Raw genomic sequence first — 23,884 nt, forward strand, 5'->3', positions numbered from 1 at the left:
AATCTGCAATTTTTGTGCCCATGCTGCATTTTTTTCTGCGAAAAAAAACGCATCGTGGAAAAAACACAGCATGTTCATTAATTTTGCAGATTTTTTGCGGATTTGCTGCTATATTATTGCATTGGGAACCTCCGGAAAAATCAAGAGAAAAATCTGCAAAAAAACAGGCAAAAAACGTGAAAAAAACTGAGCAGATTTCCTGTGAAAGTAGTCCGGATTTGTTCAGGAAAATTCAGCAAACTTTCCTGAACGTGTGCACATAACCTAAAGGTAATCTGTCTCTCTACTCATGCAGTCCAAACTGCGGGCAGCATGAATCAGAAGCAGGCTGCACAATTTTAAAAGGACCATAAGACAAAACTAGTCTTTCCCAGCGTTGCTTAAGGTGATTGACAGGTCTCTTGCTATGTACACACATGAGAGAGACCTGTCACCTAAAGCAGCTCTTCAAAATATACAGTACATGGCTGCAATTTTACAGTCAGGCTCTGATTCATGTTGCATGTGGTTTGGTCAGCATGAATCGAGTGACAGGTTCCCTGTAATATTCTGAGCAGACATTTAATGGGAATAAGTAAAGAATGGAAAGTGTCTGGTATGTTGCCCCATATACAGTGAGGCGAGCCCTCACCCACATTGGCTCAATAAAGTGTAGTTAAACATACATGGATTATGGGAGAAAGTTTGTCTCTGTGACTTCAATCTTGTCTTCTTCCTTACAAGGTTTATATTGCTCTACTAACATCCAAGCAACTATCTCATGCCTGATATGTACCAGTCACACTATAGGATCTGTTCTTACTTTGATTATCTCCAGAAATAAAAAAAAAGGTTTTCTTTTCTATTTAGTGTGGAACTTCAACCTGCTTCTCTTGCAGGAAAGGTTAGAAGAGGTTCCTAATCCTTTCACTATTCAAGCCCTGGTTGTCTGCATTACCCAATTTTACTGGTATTGTAGAATTATCATAGGTTAGGTTGTGCCAAGGTTTCTACCTCTCTCTCAATCCAGTAACATCAAATACAGTCGACTGAATTAGAAATCCACATTTCCGATACCTGACTATAATACTACCAATATTTAGCCAAAAGGTGTCCTTGTCAAAATTATTCCGCTGATCTCTTTCCCAGCTCTCGAATCTGACGGCTCTTCTAGAGACAATTCTTAGTGGAGTCTTTCTTACATGGTGCAATTTCTAGTGTAGGACTACTAGCTTAGATTAAAAAAATCCCAAATAAAGCGGAAAAAAACCTTTTAAAATATCCATTACCCGCTAGTTTAAAGTAGCACAATTATAAAAGATCAGCAAGGTTCTCTAGGTCTTCAATTCAAAATATTTGGTAAACCCTCTCTTTTGTCAGTAGAGTAAATATTTAATTTGGACTCCAAATTAATGTGAATACTTCTTATTAATCAGGACAGGACTTTGTGACAGATCTACTAATGAAATTACCTTTGGCTGTCAATTTTGAGATATGTACTTAGACGTCTCTTCTTAGTTGATTTTACTACCTTTATCTCTATAGGTTTTGCTGCTGCTGTAAGAGACGTAATGGAAGTTTGGATGCAGAATGTAATGTCCTTTAGGCCTCCTTCACACGTCAGTATAAAATGTACGTTGAATAAAACAGTACTGGTGTCAGTGTTTTCCATCAATTTGTCATCCGTATGTCTATTTTCCCATACTTTACAGTGTTAAACACAACAGCTCACGGATGGCACTCGGATATCATCTGTGGGCTTACGTGTCTTTCACAGACCTATAGACTTGTGTTGGCCCTTGTCATACGTGCAACACGTACTGGAAATGTATGAAGGAGGCTTTAGTCCCATTAACAGCACTGGCTCCCTCTGTATAATGTTTTCGGTTAGGCCTCATTCAGACCTCTATTTTTCATATACAATTTCTATCGTACCTACTATAGTCTTTGGGGCTGTTCACATGTTGATCTAATTTTTGGGTGGATCACCTTCTTCAGGGTGTCCCCTGAAGAAGGTGATCTCGCACCGAAACGTGCGTTGGGGAGCGAGGTCCGGGACGCATGCCGAGCACTAATATGGGTAATTACTTATTATGACTATATATTGCTGTGGTTCACGTTCCTAATGTTAGGAGTTTGTTAAATTGGCCTATTGTATTGCCTAGCTGTTAGAGTGGACGATTAGTGCTAGCAGTGACTGGCATTCACAGGGATCTGCACTGCTTATAGCCTCACTGGACATTACGCTATAAAGCAGCTCCAGCTAACTATATACTTTGTGGCATTAGGCTCTGTATCTTTTCCCACAGCAATTCATCTTTACCTTTATAAAATGATAGCCCGTTCGTGCAGGCATGTTTTACCGGCACTCATTTAGTTGGAATTTTTGTCACCTACCTCATATTACTATGCAAGCTGCATTTCCCTTGTAACTGTGACTAATATACCAGCCCCAGTCACAAGAGAAATAAGATGAAAATGTAAAATATTGAAATGCCCCCTCCTCTTTATAACCTTAAAGGGGGCACAATATATTAAAAATAAAATGAATATATAAATAAATAAAAACATAGCCAATAAAAAAAATAAATTAAAACACCAGTGGCAATCTAAATTACTGTAACTAGCCCTGTCCCAGAAAAAAAAACAAACGTCCGCTATATAAAAATAGTTTTTACAGAATAGGTAACAAATTTATAAATACATTTTTGTGGTCCTTTGTGGTTACTAAAAAAAAACGCGAAAAAACAATATTTCCTTTTTTCCTACTCGTATTGCCTGATACCAGCAAAAAAAGAAAGACTATAATAGTGACCTAAAATGAATCCCCACTTATCAAGAAAAAAAAGGTGCAAAATCTTACGAAAGAAAATGATAGCTTTATAAACTGCATGTGCAAAAGAACCTGGTCAGGACTTGGGGTAACTGGCGTGATCTTGGTTAGGGTTCGCTCACACTGGCGTATAAATAATTATCGGTCCCATTCTCATCCAGGAGAGTGGGACGATTTTTTCTCACTTGTCATCCGTGTGCTGTCCATGTAAAATCAGTTTTTTTTACTCAGCAGCTATTAATCATTTACAAGACTATATACAGTTTCCTATGCTACAAAATTGTAATATGGCCATAAAAATCGGATCCTATTTATATGCGAACCCTTAAAGCGAACCGGTTACCAAGTTTGACTGATATGAGATGTGATCTTTCAGGTCTGATATACAGCATTCGAAAGGCCCCGTCTCACATAGCGAGATCGCTAGCGAGATCGCTGCTGAGTCACAAGTTTTGTGACGCAACAGCGACCTCAGTAGCGATCTCGCTATGTGTGACACGTACCAGCGATCAGGCCCCTGCTGTGAGATCGCTGGTCGTGTCGGAATGGCCTGGGCCGTTTTTTGATCGTTGAGGTCCCGCTGACATCGCTGAATCGGTGTGTGTGACACCGATCCAGCGATGTCTTCACTGGTAACCAGGGTAAACATCGGGTTACTAAGCGCAGGGCCGCGCTTAGTAACCCGATGTTTACCCTGGTTACCAGCGTAAATGTAAAAAAAAAAAAAACAGTACATACACCGTACAGTGAGAGCACAGCACAGCAGTGACGTCACCGCTGCGCTCTGCTCTCACTGTACGGCGGCACTCAGTCAGAGCAGGAAGCAGACGGCAAGGGACCTGACGGACATCAGATGGTGAGTATGTACTGTTTGTTTTTTTTGGTAACCAGGGTAAACATCGGGTTACTAAGCGCGGCCCTGCGCTTAGTAACCCGATGTTTACCCTGGTTACCCGGGTGCTGCAGGGGGACTTCGGCATCGTTGAAGACAGTTTCAACGATGCCGAAGTCGTTCCCCTGATCGTTGGTTGCTGGAGAGAGCTGTCTGTGTGACAGCTCCCCAGCGACAAAACAGCGACGCTGCAGCGATCAGCATCGTTGTCTGTATCGCTGCAGCGTCGCTGTGTGTGACGGGGCCTTAAGATGCTGTGTATAAGCTACCAACCTGACTTGCAAGAGAAGAAAAAGAGTATTTATTATACTCACCATGCGCAGGTGCAGGGAAAAGTCAAAGAGCCCTGGCGCATGCGCACTTCAGTACTTTGCTCTAGTCAGGGCAGAGAAGTACATCTGCGCAGGAGCGTGATGCCAGCGAGACTGTGTAGATGACGTAGGGACGTGTCATCCACACGAAGCAAGAAGGAGGACGGCATCGCAAGAAGAAGGGAGGCGGCGGACCAAGACCAGCGACACCCCTCAGACCAGATTATACCCGTAGGTGAGTATTTTTCTTGTCTTGCAGGTCGGGTTGGTGGCTTATATACAATATCTTAGAATGCTGTATATCAGGCCTGAAAGGTGGTGGCCGTATCGCCTATCGGTCAAACCTGGTGACAGGTTCCTTTTAACCCCTTTACCCCCAAGGGTGGTTTGGACGTTAATGACAGGGCCAATTTTTACAATTCTGACCACAGTCCCTTTATGACAGAGGTGTCAAACTGCATTCCTCGAGGGCCGCCAACAGGTCATGTTTTCAGGATTTCCTTGTATTGCACAGGTGATAATTTAATCACCTGCACAGAATGATTCCAGCACCTTGTGGAATGCTAAGGAAATCCTGAAAACATGACCTGTTGGCGGCCCTCGAGGAATGCAGTTTGACACCTCTGCTTTATGAGGTTATAACTCTGGAACGCTTCAACGGATCCCGGTGATTCTGACATTGTTTTCTCATGACATATTGTACTTCATGATAGTGGTAAAATTTCTTTGATATTACCTGCGTTTATTTGTGAAAAAAAAACGGAAATTTGGCGAAAATTTCGCAATTTTCAAGTCATTAAATCGCAGAGATATGTCACACAAAAAACTTAATAAGTAACATTTCCCACATGTCTACTTTACATCAGCACAATTTTGGAACCAAATTTTTTTTTGTTAGGGAGTTATAAGGGTTAAAAGTTGACCAGCAATTTCTCATTTTTACAACACCATTTTTTTTTAGGGACCACTTCTCATTTGAATTCATTTTAGGGGTCTAGAAGATAGAAAATAACCAAGTGTGACACCATTCTAAAAACTGCATCCCTCAAGGTGCTCAAAACCACATTCAAAAAGTTTATTAACCCTTCAGGTGTTTCACAGGAATTTTTGCAATGTTTTAATAAAAATGAACATTTAACTTTTTTTCACCAAAAATTTACATCAGCTCCAATTTGTTTTATTTTACCAAGGGTAACAGGAGAAAATGGACCTCAAAAGTTGTTGTACAATTTGACCTGAGTACGCCAATACCCCATATGTGGGGGTAAACCACTGTTTGGGCGCATGGCAGAACTCGGAAGCGAAGGAGCGCCATTTGACTTTTCAATGCAAAATTGACTGGAATTGAGATGGGACGCCATGTTGCGTTTGGAGAGCCCCTGATGTGCCTAAACATTGAAACCCCCCACAAGTGACACCATTTTGGAAAGTAGACCCCCTAAGGAACTTATCTAGAGGTGTGGTGAGCACTTTGACGCATTAAGTAATTCACAGAAGTTTATAATGCAGAGCCGTAAAAATAAAAAATCATATTTTTTCACAAAAATGATCTTTTCACCCCCAATTTTTTTTTTCCCAAGGGTAAGAGAAGAAATTGTACACCAAAAGTTGTTGTACAATTTGTCCTGAGTACGCTGATACCCCATATGTGGGGGTAAACCACTGTTTGGGTGCAAGTGAGAGCTCAGAAGGGAAGGAGCGCTGTTTGACTTTTCAATGCCAAATTGACAGGAATTGAGATGGGACGCCATGTTGCATTTGGAGAGCCACTGATGTGCCTAAACATTGAAACCCCCCACAAGTGACACTATTTTGGAAAGTAGACCCCCTAAGGAACTTATCTAGATGTGTGGTGAGCACTTTGACCCACCAAGTGCTTCACAGAAGTTTATAATGTAGAGCCGTAAAAATAAAAAATAAAAATTCCCACAAAAATTATTTTTTAGCCCCCAGTTTTGTATTTTCCCAAGAGTAACAGGAGAAATTGGACCCCAAAAGTTGTTGTCCAATTTGTCCTGAGTACGCTGATACCCCATATGTGGGGGGGAACCACCGTTTGGGCGCATGGGAGAGCTCGGAAGGGAATGAGCGCCATTTGGAATGCAGACTTAGATGGATTGGTCTGCAGGCGTCACGTTGCATTTGCAGAGCCCCTGATGTAACTAAACAGTAGACCCACAAGTGACCCCATATTGGAAACTAGGAACTTATCAGGATGTGTTGTGAGAACTTTGAACCCCCAAGTGTTTCACTACAATTTATAACGCAGAGCCGTGAAAATAAAAAATATTTTTTTCCACAAAAATTATATTTTAGCCCCCAGTTTTGTATTTTTCCAAGGGTAACAGTTGAAATTGAACCCCAAAAGTTGTTGTCCAATGTGTCCCGAGTACGCTGATACCCCATATGTTGGGGTAAACCCCTGTTTGGGTGCACGGGAGAGCTCGGAAGGGAAGGAGCACTGTTTTACTTTTTCAACGCAGAATTGGCTGGAATTGAGATCGGACGCCATGTCGCGTTTGGAGAGCCCCTGATGTGCCTAAACAGTGGAAACCCCCCAATTATAACTGAAACCCTAGCCCCAACCCTAACCCTAGCCTTATCCCTAATGGGAAAATGGAAATAAATACATTTTTTTAATTTTTCCCTAACTAAGGGAGTGATGAAGGGGGGTTTAATTTCTTTTTTAGCAGGGTTTTTAGTGGATTTTTATGATTGGCAGCCGTCACACACTGAAAGACGCTTTTTATTGCAAAAAATATTTTTTGCGTTACCACATTTTGAGAGCTATAATTTTTCCATATTTTGGTCCACAGAGCCATGCGAGGTCTTGTTTTTTGCGGGACGAGTTGACATTTTTATTGGTAACATTTTCAGGCACGTGACATTTTTTGATCGCTTTTTATTCCGATTTTTGTGAGGCAGAATGACCAAAACCCAGCTATTCATGAATTTCTTTTGCGGGGGGGGGGGGGGGGCGTTTATGCCGTTCCACATTTGGTAAAATGGATAAATCAGTTTTATTCTTCGGGTCAGTACGATTACAGCGATACCTCATTTACATCATTTTTTCATGTTTTGGCGCTTTTATATGATAAAAACTATTTTATAGAAAAAATAATTATTTTTGCATCGCTTTATTCTGAGGACTATAACTTTTTAATTTTTTTCGCTGATGATGCTGTATGGTGGCTCGTTTTTTGTGGGACAAGATGACGTTTTCAGCGGTACCATGGTTATTTATATCCGTCTTTTTGATCGCGTGTTATTCCACTTTTTGTTCGGTGGTATGATAATAAAGCGTTGTTTTTTGCCTTGTTTTTTTCTTTTTCTTTTAACGGTGTTCACTGAAGGGGTTAACTAGTGGCACAGTTTTATAGGTCGGGACATTACCGATGCGGCAATACTAAATATGTGTACTTTTATTGTTTTTTTTTTATTTAGATAAAGGAATGTGTTTATTGGAACAATATTTTTTTTTATTATTATTTATTTAGGATTTTTGTTTTTTTCACACATGTAATTTTTTTTACTTTTGTACTTTGCTCCAGGGGAGGATATCACAGTAAAGTGACAGGTCGCTGATCTGACACTTTGCTGTGCACTGTGTCAGATCAGCGATCTGACATGCACAGCAGGGAGGCTTCCCGATGCCTGCTATGAGCAGGCGCTGTGAAGCCACCTCCCTGCAGAACCCGAATGCAGCCCCGCGGCCATTTTGGATCCGGGCCTGCAGGGAGGAGGAGGTAAGAGTCCCTCGCAGCAACGCGATCACCATCACGTTGCTCCGAGGGTCTCAGGGAAACCCGCAGGGAGCCCCCTCCCTGCGTGATGCTTCCCTATACCGCCAGAACACTGCGATCATGTTTGATCGCAGTGTGCCTGGGGTTAATGTGCCGGGGGCGGTCCGTGACCGCTCCTGGCACATAGTGCCGGATGTCAGCTGCGATAGCTGACACCCGGCCGTGATCGGCCGCGCTCCTCCCGTGAGCACGGCCGATTGCTCTGGACGTACTATTCCGTCCTTGAGAAGCAGGGCCCACCCCACATGGACGGAATAGTACGTCCAATGGTAGAAAGGGGTTAAGCTGAATATTGTTGCATCCATAGAAGGGGCAGTGCAGTAAATTATAGCTTCTATGAAAACTGTCTCGCACCAGGTTGGTATACCTCACCAACACCTTGCTGTTGCCTCACAGTTTGAGAATAACTTGTCTAGAATTCATACAAACTTACTATCGATTTAAGTGGGTGATCTCCAAAACCTGTCTGACCAGTTATTACAGTGGACTTCAGATATTGTTTTGATGCATTTTGGTAAATTGTTATATTTGTTAGCTTTTCTTTTTTAGTCAAAGAGGTTGCAACCAGACATTCCTTTAAAGTCTACATTAACATACTGAAAAGTGGTTAGCACCATTTTTTTCCAAACTCAACAAACTTCAAGCATAGGGTATTTTTGTACTTTCTCTACAAACCTTAGAGGTTGACCATTACTAACCCCTTCTTGATCTAAATGTTTGGCCCCGATAAAATAAAAAGCTTATACTCGCCTCCCAGGCCGACACCGTTCCAGTGTTGTCAGCACTCATGGTCCAGGGGCTCTCTTGCGATTGCATGACACGTGGTGCTTGGCGCCCAATCAGCACTGGCATCCCTGTCCCCACCTTCATGAAGAGGAAGTGAGAGAGCAGCTGCAGCCCACACTTCCTCTTTGGGCACCTGGCACCATGTATCATGCAACCGCACGAGAGCCCCGGGACCGCGAGTGCCCACCCCGCTGGAATGGCGTCGGCACAGGAGAGGAGTATGAGCTTTATTATTTTATAAGGGCCAAACATTTAGATCAAGAAGGGGTTGTTCTAGTAGTGGACAACCACTTCAAAGGAAAAAGATAAATGCATGTAGAAAAATTCAATGATAAAATCCATTTTTAATTTGCAAATTTGTCTTACCTGACCATAAAAAGCCACCCTGAAATAAGTTCCCAGAAGACGCTTTCCAGACTGCATGACTTCCAGGATTTTCGTATACGCATTGTGGAGAGTCCTATAGAGTTGCGTGAGTTTCTAAATGATAAAAAAAAACACAAACATAATTTACACTAATACCAAAAAGGAGATCATTCTTATTCTTAAGTTGTATAATAGCATTATGTAAGTAAGGAATACAAAATAATAACAAGTATAATGTAAATATAACATTGCACTCCTTGTGCTGATGGGCAGTAACAATCCTCATCAATTATTTGATGGTCTTGAAGCACTTTTTGAGAGGAACAGGGGTTACTGATGGCTATTTTTTTGCAGTCTGGAAAAGATTATTTTGTAAGAATTCCTCTGTAAACCTAAATTGAATTCTAATCAGAAAATGACCTAATTTTTTTAAATAGAGGTTTATGATACATGCATTCTTGAAGAAAAAAATTGTGTTTTTTTTCCAACTTCCTTATCATGATCCATATAAAAAAAAAATGAAATCTTGCATGATACTCTAGACTAAGGCTATGTGCACACGTTCAGGTTTTTTCAAGTTTTTTTTGTGGTTTTTCGAGATAAAAACGCTATAAAAACTAATTAAAAACGCATACATTATGCATCCTATCATTTAGAATGCATTCTGCATGTTTTGTGCACATGATGCTTTTTTTCCGCGAAAAAACGCATTGCGGTAAAAAAAAGCAGCATGTTCATTAATTTTGTGGATTTTCCGCGTTTTTCCCGCAATTCTATGCATTGGGAAAAACTGCAAAAAAAACGCACAAAAAACGTGTCAAAAACGTGAAAAAACGCATGCGGATTTCTGGTAGAAATGTCTGGTTTTTGTCAGGGAAATTTCTGCAAGAAATCCTGACGTGTGCACATACCCTAATACTTCCCACACTTGACAAAATACTTTACAGCAGTCTTATTATCATCACAGATCACATTAAAATGAATATCAAGACCTCTATAAACTAGAGATGAGAAATTTGATTTGTGCTGCTCAGATCCAAGGATACGGGGCACTTCTTCGCCCTGCATCATTGCTGCCAGTAGCATTCACTTGGCTCTGCAATCTCATAATGTCTTGTGGGGCCTAGTCACTCAGCTACTGGGTACAGTAGTTAAAAACAGGATCCACCATTTACAACAGCTCCCCTCCTCTCCTAATCTCAATGACCTTTACCTTGATTAGAGCAAGGTCAGATAAGGCTTCTGTGTAAACAAATAGGGTCTGAGTCAGTGTATTGGTGCTACTGTCCATGGGTAGAACAGGAGGTATGATTCTAAGATTAGACCTTATGGCCAATGAATTGACAATTTGAAAAATGTAGGTTTTTTTAGTACTATAGCTAGTGATGAGAAATAATGATTTTTTTATTATAATTGTAAAAAAATGTTGAAATAAAACAATTATAGAAATAGGTACACTGCTTAGGATTCACTGACAGATGTATGCAACTGCCATAGACTGACAAAATGTACAGTGTGTATGCCACAAGCAAAATGTGGATGTCACTTATTTTCATAGACCTATGTATATTTATCCTTGAGGCAAATTTCACAGCCTTATCAACATATGCTTCCCATTATTGTACTTGTATTGGTAATATAAAATTTGATGAAGTTAGATTACATTATAAGAGGAAATGTAGCAAAACCTCCGAGACAACCACTTAAAATTGCAGGAGAAAGCGGGTTTTCTCATATACGGTAATTTGGGTGGTAGTCATAATGCATGGTGGAATTAAAAGTCTGATGTAAAATCTGGATAGTCTTATTAAACATTCAACTTTACAATCCTGCCCTGTAGCAAACATCAATCATTCTGGGCTCTACATACAGATCTCGCTGTGAACTAAGTACAAAGTTTTGCTGCGATTAATAAAAACATGACCCTCCAGATGGTTCTGTGACTTTCCGAGTAATTTATTTACTCAGTTTCAGTTACATTCCAGATTTAATTTATCAAGTCTTCTTATATTTTGTTTTACCACTCTAAATGCTTTATGCAAAGCAACCACAAAGTCTTTTTAAATGTTTACAATAACCGAGAAAACTATTTACTTGCAAAAGCTCTGCATTACATTACTACATCAGCGATGAGAATTAAAGGAGTTTTCCCACAGTAAACATTTTTTTTAATCAGGTTCATTTTGTTTAAACAAACTTTGTCATTTACAACAGTACAACGATTACAAGTATAACAAGAGAGGTGAATAAAGGAAAAAAAATCACAATACTATATGGCCTGTCTGCATTTACACGTCAGCACATCTTATTAATAAGGGGTTACACCATTATGACATGACAACAATTTACGCGTGCATTTTATGACCCAGGTTAGTGCCACTAATTATTAACAATTTTGTAAGAAAGAATCAATTTGATTGGGGACATCCAAGGGACAAGAATAGGGAGACCCTCTCTGCGATCTAAGAGAACCCAGGATAAGTTAAAATTATACTGTGAGGAGTAAGAGCCGGTCCATTGCATCTTGAAGCATCACTGGTGAAGGGAGGCCCGGGACATCTACCACTGTTTCCAGATTTGATAGAATTTGGGTAATGCATTTCTTTTTAGGTACAAACCCCTCTTTAGGCGTATTATGTTGTTCATTTTATTCCTGAATTCTCCAATATTTGAAGGGGCAGCATCCAGCCAGTGGTAGGCTAACAACTTTCTGGCCTGATCTAAAATACATGAAATACCCAAGCTCATTGGAGAATCTGGATCAGCCGCCTTCTCCTGTAGACCCAGGACACATGATAGTAGATTCAGTAGTATTGGATGTTATAAACCTGTCTCACAAGATCCAGAATGTCCTTCCAAAATGTTTCAATATTCCCACACTCCCACATCATGTGCATAAGATGTGCATTACCTTGCCCACATCTAGGACACAACGCGTCCTGTCTGTCCTCAATTTTATACAACATACTAGGCGTTCTGTAAATTCTATGTAAAAGAAAGAGCTGACATAACCGCTTTCCTTCAGATACAGCCAACCCAGGGGTTTGTTCCAACACATCTACCCATTGCTCCTGTGTCAGGGGGCCCAAATCTGTTTCGCATTTGGATATAACCTGCATAGGAAATTTTCCCAGACACGATGTCAGGAGCTTCTTATAGAACATAGATGTGGTACCTCTGGAAGATTCTGACTTACGCAGACATCATTTTAGTCACTTTTAATGTTGGTTAAACTTGCTTGTTTTCCAAAGGCATAACTCAATTGTAAGTATTGAAAAAGGCTTTATGTGGGATTCTAAATTCTGCTTTAGTTTGATCAAAAATTTTCAATATGTTATTTTGAAATAACTGAGTCAGTTATTCCCTTGTCCACCCATAGTTTGAAACTTGCGAGTCTCTGAATCTCCACCAAACCTGGCTATCTTCACCAAACCTGGATTATGCCAAACAGAATAAGATTCCGAATATCCTGATATACCCAATACTTTTTTACCCCTATCCCATACCTTGAAGATCATAGCAAGTATTGGATGTCTCACTTTATTGATAAGCGAACCTTCTGTCTCCAGAATTCCCACAGGGTTTTTCCAGCATGTGCCCCCTTATATTGTATGCCTCATCTGTCTCCCTCTAAAGTGTGGCAATTGTGATGCAATGTAATACACACATGGATTTGGTACTGGCAAACCCCCATCTCCCTTTTACCTCTGAAGGATCTCTAACTTAATTCTCTATGTGAATTGCCTCTTCAGAGAAATTCTCACAATTTGTTTCTTCCAACTAAGTTCCCTGAACAGAGTGTTAATTTTGTTGAAAAATTGTCTATGTATCCAGACCGGGGCATTATTTAAAAGGTACAGAAGTTGTGGCATCAGTACCATTCTAATCAGATTAGCTCTGCCAATGACAGCGTTAACCTTAAGCTGGAGTCACACTAAACGACTTACCAACGATCACGACCAGCGATACGACCTGGCCGTGATCGTTGGTAAGTCGTTGTGTGGTCGCTGGGGAGCTGTCACACAGACAGCTCTCTCCAGCGAACAACGATCAGGGGAACGACTTCGGCATCGTTGAAACTGTCTTCAACGATGCCGAAGTCCCCCTGCAGCACCCGGGTAACCAGGGTAAACATCGAGTTACTAAGTGCAGGGCCGCGCTTAGTAACCCGATATTTACCCTGGTTACCATTATAAAAGTAAAAAAACAAAACAAAACACTACATACTCACATTCTAATGTCTGTCACGTCCCCCGCCAGCATCCACAGGGTTAAAACTGCTTTCGGCAGGAGCGCTGCTAATGCACGCGCTGCTGCCGAGAGCTTCCCTGCACTGACTGTGTCAGCGCCGGCAGTAACAGCGGTGACGTCACCGCTGTGCTCTGCTTTACGGCCGGCGCTGTCAGTGCAGGGAAGCTCTCGGCAGCAGCGCGTGCATTAGCAGCGCTCCTGCCGAAAGCAGTTTTACCCCTGTGGATGCCGGGGGACGTGACAGACATCAGAATGTGAGTATGTACTGTTTTTTTTTTTTTACTTTTACAATGGTAACCAGGGTAAATATCGGGTTACTAAGCGCGGCCCTGCGCTTAGTAACCCGATATTTACCCTGGTTACAAGTGAACACATCGCTGGATCGGCGTCACACACGCCGATCCAGCGATGACAGCGGGTGATCAGCGACCAAAAAATGGTCCTGATCATTCCCCAACGACCAACGATCTCCCAGCAGGGGCCTGATCGTTGGTCGCCGTCACACATAACGAGATCGTTAGCGGGATCGTTGCTACGTCACCAAAAGCGTGTGTTATGTGTGACTCAGCCTTTAGTTCTAAATTGGACCAGTAAGGGGTCTAGGTTGATTGTATTCCATTGGTCTCACGCTGACAGTTATCCCCAGGTATCTGAACTTATCCACCTCTGCAATCTCTAATAGAGTCATGAACTCCGGTGGGGAGGATCCACTGGCATCAGAGCAGACTTTCACCAATTCATCAAAAGTCCAGACCACTTTCCATACTCAATTATATTCATGGCCAGTATGATATAGACCTGAACCTTTCCTAAAGGCTGAGTCACACATAACGATATCGTTAACGATATCGTTGCAACGTCACGCTTTTGGTGACGTAGCAACGATCCCGTTATGTGTGACAGCGACCAACGATCAGGCCCCTGCTGGGAGATCGTTGGTCGTTGGGGAATGATCAGGACCATTTTTTGGTCGCTGATCACCCGCTGTCATCGCTGGATCGGCGTGTGTGACGCCGATCCAGCGATGTGTTCACTTGTAACCAGGGTAAATATCGGGTTACTAAGCGCAGGACCGCGCTTAGTAACCTGATATTTACCCTGGTTACCATTGTAAAAGTAAAAAAAAAAAAAACACTACATACTCACATTCTGATGTCTGTCACGTCCCCCGCCGGCGTCCACAGGGTTAAAACTGCTTTCGGCAAGAGCGCTGCTAATGCACGCGCTGCTGCCGAGAGCTTCCCTGCACTCAATGTGTCAGCACCGGCAGTAACAGCGGTGACGTCACCGCTGTGCTCTGCTTTACGGCCGGTGCTGACACAGTCAGTGCAGAGAAGCTGCACCTGCACTTAGTAACCCGATGTTTACCCTGGTTACCCGGGTGCTGCAGGGGGACTTCGGCATCGTTGAAGACAGTTTCAACGATGCCGAAGTCGTTCCCCTGATCGTTGGTCTGTGTGACAGCTCCCCAGCGACCACACAATGACTTACCAACGATCACAGCCAGGTCGTATCGCTGGTCGTGATCCAACGTGTGACTTAGGCTTAAGTATAGAAGCAGGTCATCTGCATAGAGGGATACTATCTGCTCAATGAGACCACACCTAATGCCACACATTTCTCTGGAGGATCTGAGCAAGACCACCAATGGCTCTATGGCCATTGCAAATAGTAGCAGGGAGAGAGGGCACCCCTGCCGGGTGACTCTTCTCTGTGTAGAATCTCTGCTTAATTAAAAACTGTTTATTAAAGTCTAAAGACGTCTGAAGCCTTTTAAGTACTGTCTGTGCCCTCTCAGGGGCAACCTTCGCTTCTTGAGTAGGGTCTAGCATCAGGCTACTCTCCGCATCTGCAAGACCCCGCACCAAAGTATTAGTCAGCTCTCTAGTTTACATTTTTTTAGTGCAAATTTCTCTACTATATAGTCCACGAACAAACACCTTCATGGTATCCCAGAGTATATGGTTAGGAGCTGAATAATCATTCATAGTAAAATATTCTAGAATACTCATACGGAGAGAGCCTCATATTAATTGGATCCAGAAGGGGTTTAGACACCAAGGAGTTCTAGCAAGGTGATCCAAATTACCTAGTAGTAGGCGAATACGGAGAGGAAAATGATCTGACACCCTGCAGGATAAATAGGTAGCCGAGTGTATATATATGGTAGCACTAATGAATTTCCAACAGCCAAGTCAATCCTAGATAAGAACTAATGGGAATTAGAGTAGGTTGAAAATTGTCATACTCCGGGGTTTATAATATACCATAAATCAACATAACCCGTCTACTCCATCAGTCTAGCAAGTCTAGTCTAGCCCAATAGGGATGTAAGCAATTATGAAAATCTCCTACTATAAGAGTTGTTAAGTCAGGGAAAGCGCCAATAAAAGTAAATATTTTCTTAAGCGATTTCCCCTGAGTAGGGTGATGGTATATATTACAACCATAATGAGTTTTACATTATATATAGTATAAATGCATGCACATACGCATACATATTTACCATCCGTATCTATAATGGACTTAATACAAGAAAAAGGGACCAATCCGTGAAATAAAACACTCACTCCTCTAGAATGCGTAGAGCAGAGGTGTCAAACTGCATTCCTCGAGGGCCGCAAACAGGTCGTGTTTTCAGAATTTCCTTGTATTGCACAGGTGATAATTTAATCACCTGCACAGAATGATTCCAGCACCTTGTGGAATGCTAAGGAAATCTTGAAAACACTCATGGTTTGAGGCCCACGAGGAATGCCGTTTGACACCCCTGGCGTAGAGTACACTGAACGATATTCATAAGCGATTTTTACTGCATGAAATGAATCCTGTCCTTCACCATGTAAGTTTCACAAATAGAAAAAATATCTGGGTGAAACTGTTTTAAAGGGACTCTGTCACCTGAATTTGGAGGGAACAATTTTCAGCCATAGGGGCGGGGTTTTTGGGTGTTTGATTCACCCTTTCCTTACCCGCTGGCTGCCTGCTGGCTGCAATATTGGTTTGAAGTTCATTCTCTGTCCTCCGTAGTACATGCCTGCACAAGGCAATCTTGCCTTACGCAGGCGTGTACTATGGAGGACAGAGAATGAACTTCAATCCAATATTGCAGCCAGCATGCAGCCAGCGGGTAAGGAAAGGGTGAATCAAACACCCGAAAACCCCACCCCTATGGCTGAAAATTGTTCCCTCCAAATTCAGGTGACAGAGTCCCTTTAAGTATGTAAACACCGCACATCTTAGTGGCTTCCCTCATCCCCTGGACATTCCACGCCACTATATCTAGCATTGATGCCATCTAATATATAATTGCCTAAAATACTACTTCCTGCAATTTGTGCCAACTTCCGTGGCTTTGTCCGGAGCTAATGTCCGGAGATAATGTCCGGAGCTAATGTCCGGAGCTAATGTCCGGAGCTAATGTCCGGAGATAAGTGACGTTACCAGTGTCCTACACCCAGGCAGAGCACAGGGGCCCCAGGCAGCATATGGGGCCCCAGGCAGAGCACAGTGGCCCCAGGCAGAGCACAGGGGCCCCAGGCAGCATATGGGGCCCCAGGCAGAGCACAGTGGTCCCAGGCAGAGCACAGGGGCCCCAGGCAGCCTATGGGGCCCCAGGCAGAGCACAGTGGCCCCAGGCAGAGCACAGTGGCCCCAGGCAGAGCACACACCAAATCGGAGGCCGAGGGGCTCCGCCAACCAAATCAGAGGCCGAGGGGCTCCGCCAACCAAATCGGAGGCCGAGGGGCCCCGCCAACCAAATCTGAGGCCGAGGAGCCCCGCCCACCAAATCGAAGGCCGAGCGGCCCCGCCCACCAAAGCGGAGGCCGAGGGGCCCGGCCCCGCCCACCAAAGCGGAGGCCGAGGGGCCCCAACCACCACATCGGAGGCCGAGGGGCCCCGACCACCACATCGGAGGCCGAGGGTCCCCGCCCACCAAATCGGAGGCCGAGGGTCCCCGCCCACCAAATCGGAGGCCGAGGGTCCCCGACCACCAAATCGGAGGCCGAGGGTCCCCGCCCACCAAATCGGAGGCCGAAGGTCCCCGCCCACCAAATCGGAGGCCGAGGGTCCCCGCCCACCAAATCGGAGGCCGAGGGTCCACACCATCCAAATCGGAGGCCGAGGGGCCCCGCCCACCAAATCGGAGGCCGACGGGCCCCACCCACCAAAGCGGAGGCCGAGGGTCCCCGCCCACCAAATCGGAGGCCGAGGGTCCCCGCCCACCAAATCGGAGGCCGAGGGTCCCCGCCCACCAAATCGGAGGCCGAGGGTCCCCGCCCACCAAATCGGAGGCCGAGGGTCCACACCATCCAAATCGGAGGCCGAGGGGCCCCGCCCACCAAATCGGAGGCCGACGGGCCCCACCCACCAAAGCGGAGGCCGAGGGTCCCCGCCCACCAAATTGGAGGCCGAGGGTCCCCGCACACCAAATCGGAGGCAGAGGGACCCCGCCCACCAAATCGGAGGCCGAGGGGCCCCACCCACCAAAGCGGAGGCCGAGGGTCCCCGACCACCAAATCGGAGACCGAGGGTCCCCGCCCACCAAATCGGAGGCCGAGGGTCCCCGCCCACCAAATCGGAGGCCGAGGGTCCCCGCCCACCAAATCGCAGGCCGAGAGTCCCCGCCCACCAAATCGGAGGCCGAGGGGCCCCGCCAACCAAATCGGAGGCCGAGGGGCTTCGCCAACCAAATCGGAGGCCGAGGAGCCCCGCCCACCAAATCGAAGGCCGAGCGGCCCCGCCTACCAAAGCGAAGGCCGAGGGGCCTGGCCCCGCCCACCAAAGCGGAGGCCGAGGGGCCCCGCCCACCACATCGGAGGCCGAGGGGCCCCGCCCACCAAATCGGAGGCCGAGGGACCCCGCCCACCAAATCGGAGGCCGAGGGTCCCCGACCACCAAATCGGAGGCCGAGGGTCCCCGCCCACCAAATCGGAGGCCGAGGGTCCCCGCCCACCAAATCGGAGGCCGAGGGTCCCCGCCCACCAAATCGCAGGCCGAGAGTCCCCGCCCACCAAATCGGAGGCCGAGGGGCCCCGCCAACCAAATCGGAGGCCGAGGGGCTTCGCCAACCAAATCGGAGGCAGAGGAGCCCCGCCCACCAAATCGAAGGCCGAGCGGCCCCGCCCACCAAAGCGAAGGCCGAGGGGCCTGGCCCCGCCCACCAAAGCGGAGGCCGAGGGGCCCCGCCCACCACATCGGAGGCCGAGGGGCCCCGCCCACCAAATCGGAGGCCGAGGGTCCCCGCCCACCAAATCGGAGGCCGAGGGTCCCCGCCCACCAAATCGGAGGCTGAGGGTCCCCGCCCACCAAATTGGAGGCCGAGGGTCCCCGCCCACCAAATCGGAGGCCGAGGGTCCCCGCCCACCAAATCGGAGGCCGAGGGTCCCCTGCCCACCAAATCGGAGGCCGAGGGGCCCCACCAACCAAATGGGAGGCCGAGGGGCCCCGCCCACCAAATCGGAGGCTGAGGGTCCCCGCCCACCAAATCGGAGGCCGAGGGGCCCCGCCCACCAAATCGGAGGCCGAGGGTCCCCGCCCACCAAATCGGAGGCCGAGAGTCCCCGCCCACCAAATCGGAGGATAAGGGGCCCCGCCAACCAAATCGGAGGCCGAGGGGCCCCGCCCACCAAATCGGAGGCCGAGGGTCCCCGCCCACCAAATTGGAGGCCGAGGGTCCCCGCCCACCAAATCGGAGGCCGAGGGTCCCCGCCCACCAAATTGGAGGCCGAGGGGCCCCACCAACCAAATCGGAGGCCGAGGGGCCCCGCCCACCAAATCGGAGGCCGAGGGTCCCCGCCCACCAAATCGGAGGCCGAGGGGCCCCGCCCACCAAATCGGAGGCCGAGGGTCCCCGCCCACCAAATCGGAGGCCGAGAGTCCCCGCCCACCAAATCGGAGGATAAGGGGCCCCGCCAACCAAATCGGAGGCCGAGGGGCCCCGCCCACCAAATTGGAGGCCGAGGGTCCCCGCCCACCAAATTGGAGGCCGAGGGTCCCCGCCCACCAAATCGGAGGCCGAGGGTCCCCGCCCACCAAATTGGAGGCCGAGGGTCCCCGCCCACCAAATCGGAGGCCGAGGGTCCCCGCCCACCAAATCGGAGGCCGAGGGTCCCCGCCCACCAAATCGGAGGCCGAGGGGCCCCGCCAACCAAATCGGAGGCCGAGGGGCCCCGCCCACCAAATCGGAGGCCGAGGAGCCCCGCCCACCAAATCGGAGGCCGAGGGTCCCCGCCCACCAAATCGGAGGCCGAGGGGCCCCGCCAACCAAATCGGAGGCCGAGGGGCCCCGCCCACCAAATCGGAGGCCGAGGAGCCCCGCCCACCAAATCGGAGGCCGAGGGTCCCCGCCCACCAAATCGGAGGATAAGGGGCCCCGCCCACCAAATCGGAGGCCGAGGGGCCCCACCAACCAAATCGGAGGCCGAGGAGCCCCGCCCACCAAATCGAAGGCCGAGCGGCCCCGCCCACCAAAGCGGAGGCAGAGGGTCCCCGCCCACCAAATCGGAGGCAGAGGGACCCCGCCCACCAAATCGGAGGCCGAGGGGCCCCGCCCACCAAAGCAGAGGCCGAGGGTCCCCGCCCACCAAATCGGAGGTCGAGGGTCCCCGCCCACCAAATCGGAGGCCGAGGGTCCCCGCCCACCAAATCAGAGGCCGGTCCCCGCCCACCAAATCGGAGGCCGAGGGTCCCCACCCACCAAATCGGAGGACGAGGGGCCCCACCAACCAAATCGGAGGCCAAGGAGCCCCGCCCACCAAAAGTAAGTGCGGCCCCAAAAGTAAGTGCGCCCCCGGGTGCAAAAGTAAGTGCGCCCCCGGGTGCAAAAGTAAGTGCGCCCCCGGGTGCAAAAGTAAGTGCGCCCCCGGGTGCAAAAGTAAGTGCGCCCCCGGGTGCAAAAGTAAGTGCGCCCCCGGGTGCAAAAGTAAGTGCGCCTCCGGGTGCAAAAGTAAGTGCGCCCCCGGGTGCAAAAGTAAGCGCACCCCCGGCCCCGGGTGCAAAAGTAAGCGCGCCCCCCAGTCCCGTGTGTGAAAAGTGCTGCTGTAAAGCTGGTAGCGCTGTTCAAGCACCATGTATTTCCTTCAGGAAATGCCCATCTAATATATAATTGCCTAGAATACTACTTCCTGCAATTTGTGCCAACTTCCGTGGCTTTGTCCGGAGCTTATGTCCGGAGATAATGTCCGGAGCTAATGTCCGGAGGTAATGTCCGGAGCTAATGTCTGGAGCTAATGTCCGGAGATAAGTGACGTCACCAGTGTCCTACACCCAGGCAGAGCACAGGGGCCCCAGGCAGCATATGGGGCCCCAGGCAGAGCACAGTGGCCCCAGGCAGAGCACAGGGGCCCCAGGCAGAGCACAGGGGCCCCAGGCAGCATATGGGGCCCCAGGCAGAGCACAGGGGCCCCAGGCAGCATATGGGGCCCCAGGCAGAGCACTGGGGCCCCAGGCAGCATATGGGGCCCCAGGCAGAGCACAGTGGCCCCAGGCAGAGCACAGGGGCCCCAGGCAGAGCACAGGGGCCCAAGGCAGCATATGGGGCCCCAGGCAGAGCACAGGGGCCCCAGGCAGCATATGAGGCCCCAGGCAGAGCACAGTGGCCCCAGGCAGAGCACAGGGGCCCCAGGCAGAACATGGGGCCCCAGGCAGAGCACAGGGGCCCCAGGCAGAGCACAGGGGCCCCAGGCAGCATATGGGGCCCCAGGCAGAGCACAGGGGCCCCAGGCAGCATATGGGGCCCCAGGCAGAGCACAGTGGTCCCAGGCAGAGCACAGGGGCCCCAGGCAGCCTATGGGGCCCCAGGCAGAGCACAGTGGCCCCAGGCAGAACATGGGGCCCCAGGCAGAGCACAGGGGCCCCAGGCAGAGCACAGGGACCCCAGGCAGAACATGGGGCCCCAGGCAGAGCACAGGGGCCCCAGGCAGAGCACAGGGGCCCCAGGCAGCATATGGGGCCACAGGCAGAGCACAGGGGCCCCAGGCAGCATATGGGGCCCCAGGCAGAGCACAGGGGCCCCAGGCAGCATATGGGGCCCCAGGCAGAGCACAGTGGTCCCAGGCAGAGCACAGGGGCCCCAGGCAGCATATGGGGCCCCAGACAGAGCACAGGGGCCCCAGGCAGCATATGGGGCCCCAGGCAGAGCACAGCGATATTTTGGACCACTGTGCGGTGTTTCAGACCCCCTGTGTGATGTCTGGGGCCCTGTTCTTAAGTATATTAAAGATTAAGGTAACGTATATTAAAGTATATTATAGATCAAATTTGACACGTTTATGAGCACCATTGAGTGATATACTCAAGAATGGCATAATTTTTCAACATTTTATGGTTTCAAACTGTAAACACTCAGAGTTTTTTTACTTCAACCAGAAAACCTTAACGGTTCATAAAAAACTTGACTGTTCAGGATATGATAAAAGTCATAGTATTCTGAATCTTTAACTTATAAAGATACCTTTACATGGGGTGATTATTGGTTCCAGAGAGGCTTTCGGCCGATAATCGTACACATGGCTGGTGACAGGACAATACAATATAAACGTTCAAAGGTAAACACTGATAACATTAAAATCTAATATATAATTGCCTAGAATACTACTTCCGGCAATTTGTGCCAACTTCCGTGGCTTTGTCCGGAGATAATGTCCGGAGATAAGTGACGTCACCAGCGTCCTACACCCGCTCAGGGTGGACAAAGATATATGCCTTCGTGGTGCGCGGCACTTTTCTGATTGGTTGCCGCCTGCCGCGAGCGACCAATCAGAAATGTGCCGTACTGTCAAGAATTGTCAAGAGCTGGTGAGTGCAGCCATTTTTTGTTCTTTCTTACTATTATTTATTAATTGTATTATTCTTACATTTGAATAAATAAAGTATATATGGATTCTAGACTCCCGATTCTTTAGAATCGGGCTGCCATCTATTATTAGTATATTTGTATATGTAATATGAGCTTGTACCCTTAGTGCACAGACATGTATACATATATTTCTAACGACATTAAATTTAGGCAGTAATGTAACCAATAAAAAAATATAAGAAAAGGGAGAAAACGAACAATAGAGAAAACATTCAACAACCAACATGGCAGTTTTCACATTCCTCTCAGATGGAGAGAAGTGGGGCTTGCGAATAGCCATAGCCCACCCTGTCTCGCCTTTTATTTTACAAGGGTACTTAGAGATGCATTCTGCTTCATGTCCACTTTGGGACAACCAAGGTATATATCACTGTAGACATTTACAGCATATAACCACTGTCTGTGATAAATGACATATGTGCGGTTAACTCATAAGGAGAACAGTAATCCCTTGAACGTTATTTACTCCAATGGAGGGGCCCCTGGTTGCCTACTCCAAGCAGAAATTGAATGTATGGGTGACCGTGGATGTGTGGCTCTCTCCCTTCCACTCTGTGTAATGAGTGAACTAAATTCTGTTACATGTATTTGATTGACACAAACATACTGAACACAAACCTCAAATTCTCGCCTCTTTTCATAAATTGGAATAAGAAGTTTTGACACTTCGGATATGGTTTCGTATCTCTCTGCTTTCCACAAGCCGTCTACACACTGCTCCAACAGCTCCACCAACACCTCCTGGTGGGATAAAACAGAAAATAGTGAAAAATCTAAATTGGACTATAAATTAATTATGAGAAGAACCATACTATTACTAATATTTTTTTTCACTGACTTCTCTATGATCCTAGCTACATAAGAAATTAACGGAAACAGTTTTATGTAAATGTTGACCTGTAAAACACCTGGGGTGGCACTGGGAAAAACTGGGCTATTCTACCTATATTTTCTCTGAAATGCCAGAGCATTTCAGAGAAAAATATACATGGCTGCAATCCTGCATCCATTCTCAGATTCATGCTGCCCATTGTTTGCCAATCATGAAATGGGTGAAAGGTTCCTTTTAAATCGCACAAGTTCCACTCAAATCCATTTTTTTTTCATACATGGTCACTTGTGACTTCAGCAAGAAGTAGATTTGCATTTTAAGTTATGGCAGGTTCTGATTCTGACTTTTAAATCTGTTACGAGACCCATTCCTTCTCCCTTCCTCTACTTTACCTCTATTTTAAAAACAAATGTGGCTAGAGCAAAGTATAAAAAATCACAAATATTTGAGCAAAACAGAAGCTTACGTCGTTTAATAAATATCCCTAAGGCTACTTTCACACTAGCGTTAACTGCAATCCGTCACAATGCGTCGTTTTGCAGAAAAAACGCATCCTGCAAAAGTGCTTGCAGGATGCGTTTTTTCCCCATAGACTAACATTAAGTGACGTATTGCGACGGATTGACACACGTCGCAACCGTCGTGCGACGGTTGCGCCGTGTTGTGGCGGACCGTCGGCTGCAAAAAACGCTACATGTAACGTTTTTTGCTGCCGACGGTCCGCTTTTTCCGACCGCGCATGCACGGCCGGAACTCCGCCCCCACCTCCCCGCACTTCCCCGCACCTCACAATGGGGCGGCGGATGCGCTGGAAAAATGCATCCGCTGCCCCCATTGTGCGGCGCAGAGAACGCTAGCGTCGGTAACCTCGGCCCGACGCACACTGCGACGGGCCGGGCCCGACGCTAGGTGAAAGTAGCCTAACACCATTTGATGTCTGTCTTTTGCAGATCCTTGCTCTCAAGTCTACA

The 23,884-nt window shown here is 47.4% G+C and overlaps 1 protein-coding gene and 1 long non-coding RNA gene across 6 annotated transcripts in view; one reads left to right on the forward strand and one right to left on the reverse strand.

Annotated features, from left to right (window-relative positions):
* Positions 1–1,863, forward strand: part of LOC143805747 (uncharacterized) — a 37,080-nt gene extending 35,217 nt beyond the window's left edge. Inside the window, exon 3 of the long non-coding RNA XR_013221315.1 lies at positions 1,525–1,863. This is a non-coding gene — a long non-coding RNA (uncharacterized LOC143805747). The remainder of the gene's footprint in view (positions 1–1,524) is intronic.
* DOCK11 (dedicator of cytokinesis 11) overlaps positions 1–23,884 on the reverse strand; it is a 395,594-nt gene that overhangs the window by 75,750 nt on the left and 295,960 nt on the right. For all 5 annotated transcript variants that reach the window (XM_077285361.1, XM_077285359.1, XM_077285358.1 and 2 more), the window contains 2 exons: positions 22,700–22,822; positions 8,971–9,084 (listed from right to left, as the gene is read on the reverse strand). In XM_077285361.1, the coding sequence (XP_077141476.1) occupies positions 8,971–9,084; positions 22,700–22,822 (237 nt within the window). The remainder of the gene's footprint in view (positions 1–8,970; positions 9,085–22,699; positions 22,823–23,884) is intronic.

Source organism: Ranitomeya variabilis, chromosome 2 (genome assembly GCF_051348905.1).
Source record: "Ranitomeya variabilis isolate aRanVar5 chromosome 2, aRanVar5.hap1, whole genome shotgun sequence".
NCBI classification, from domain to species: Eukaryota; Metazoa; Chordata; class Amphibia; order Anura; family Dendrobatidae; genus Ranitomeya; species Ranitomeya variabilis.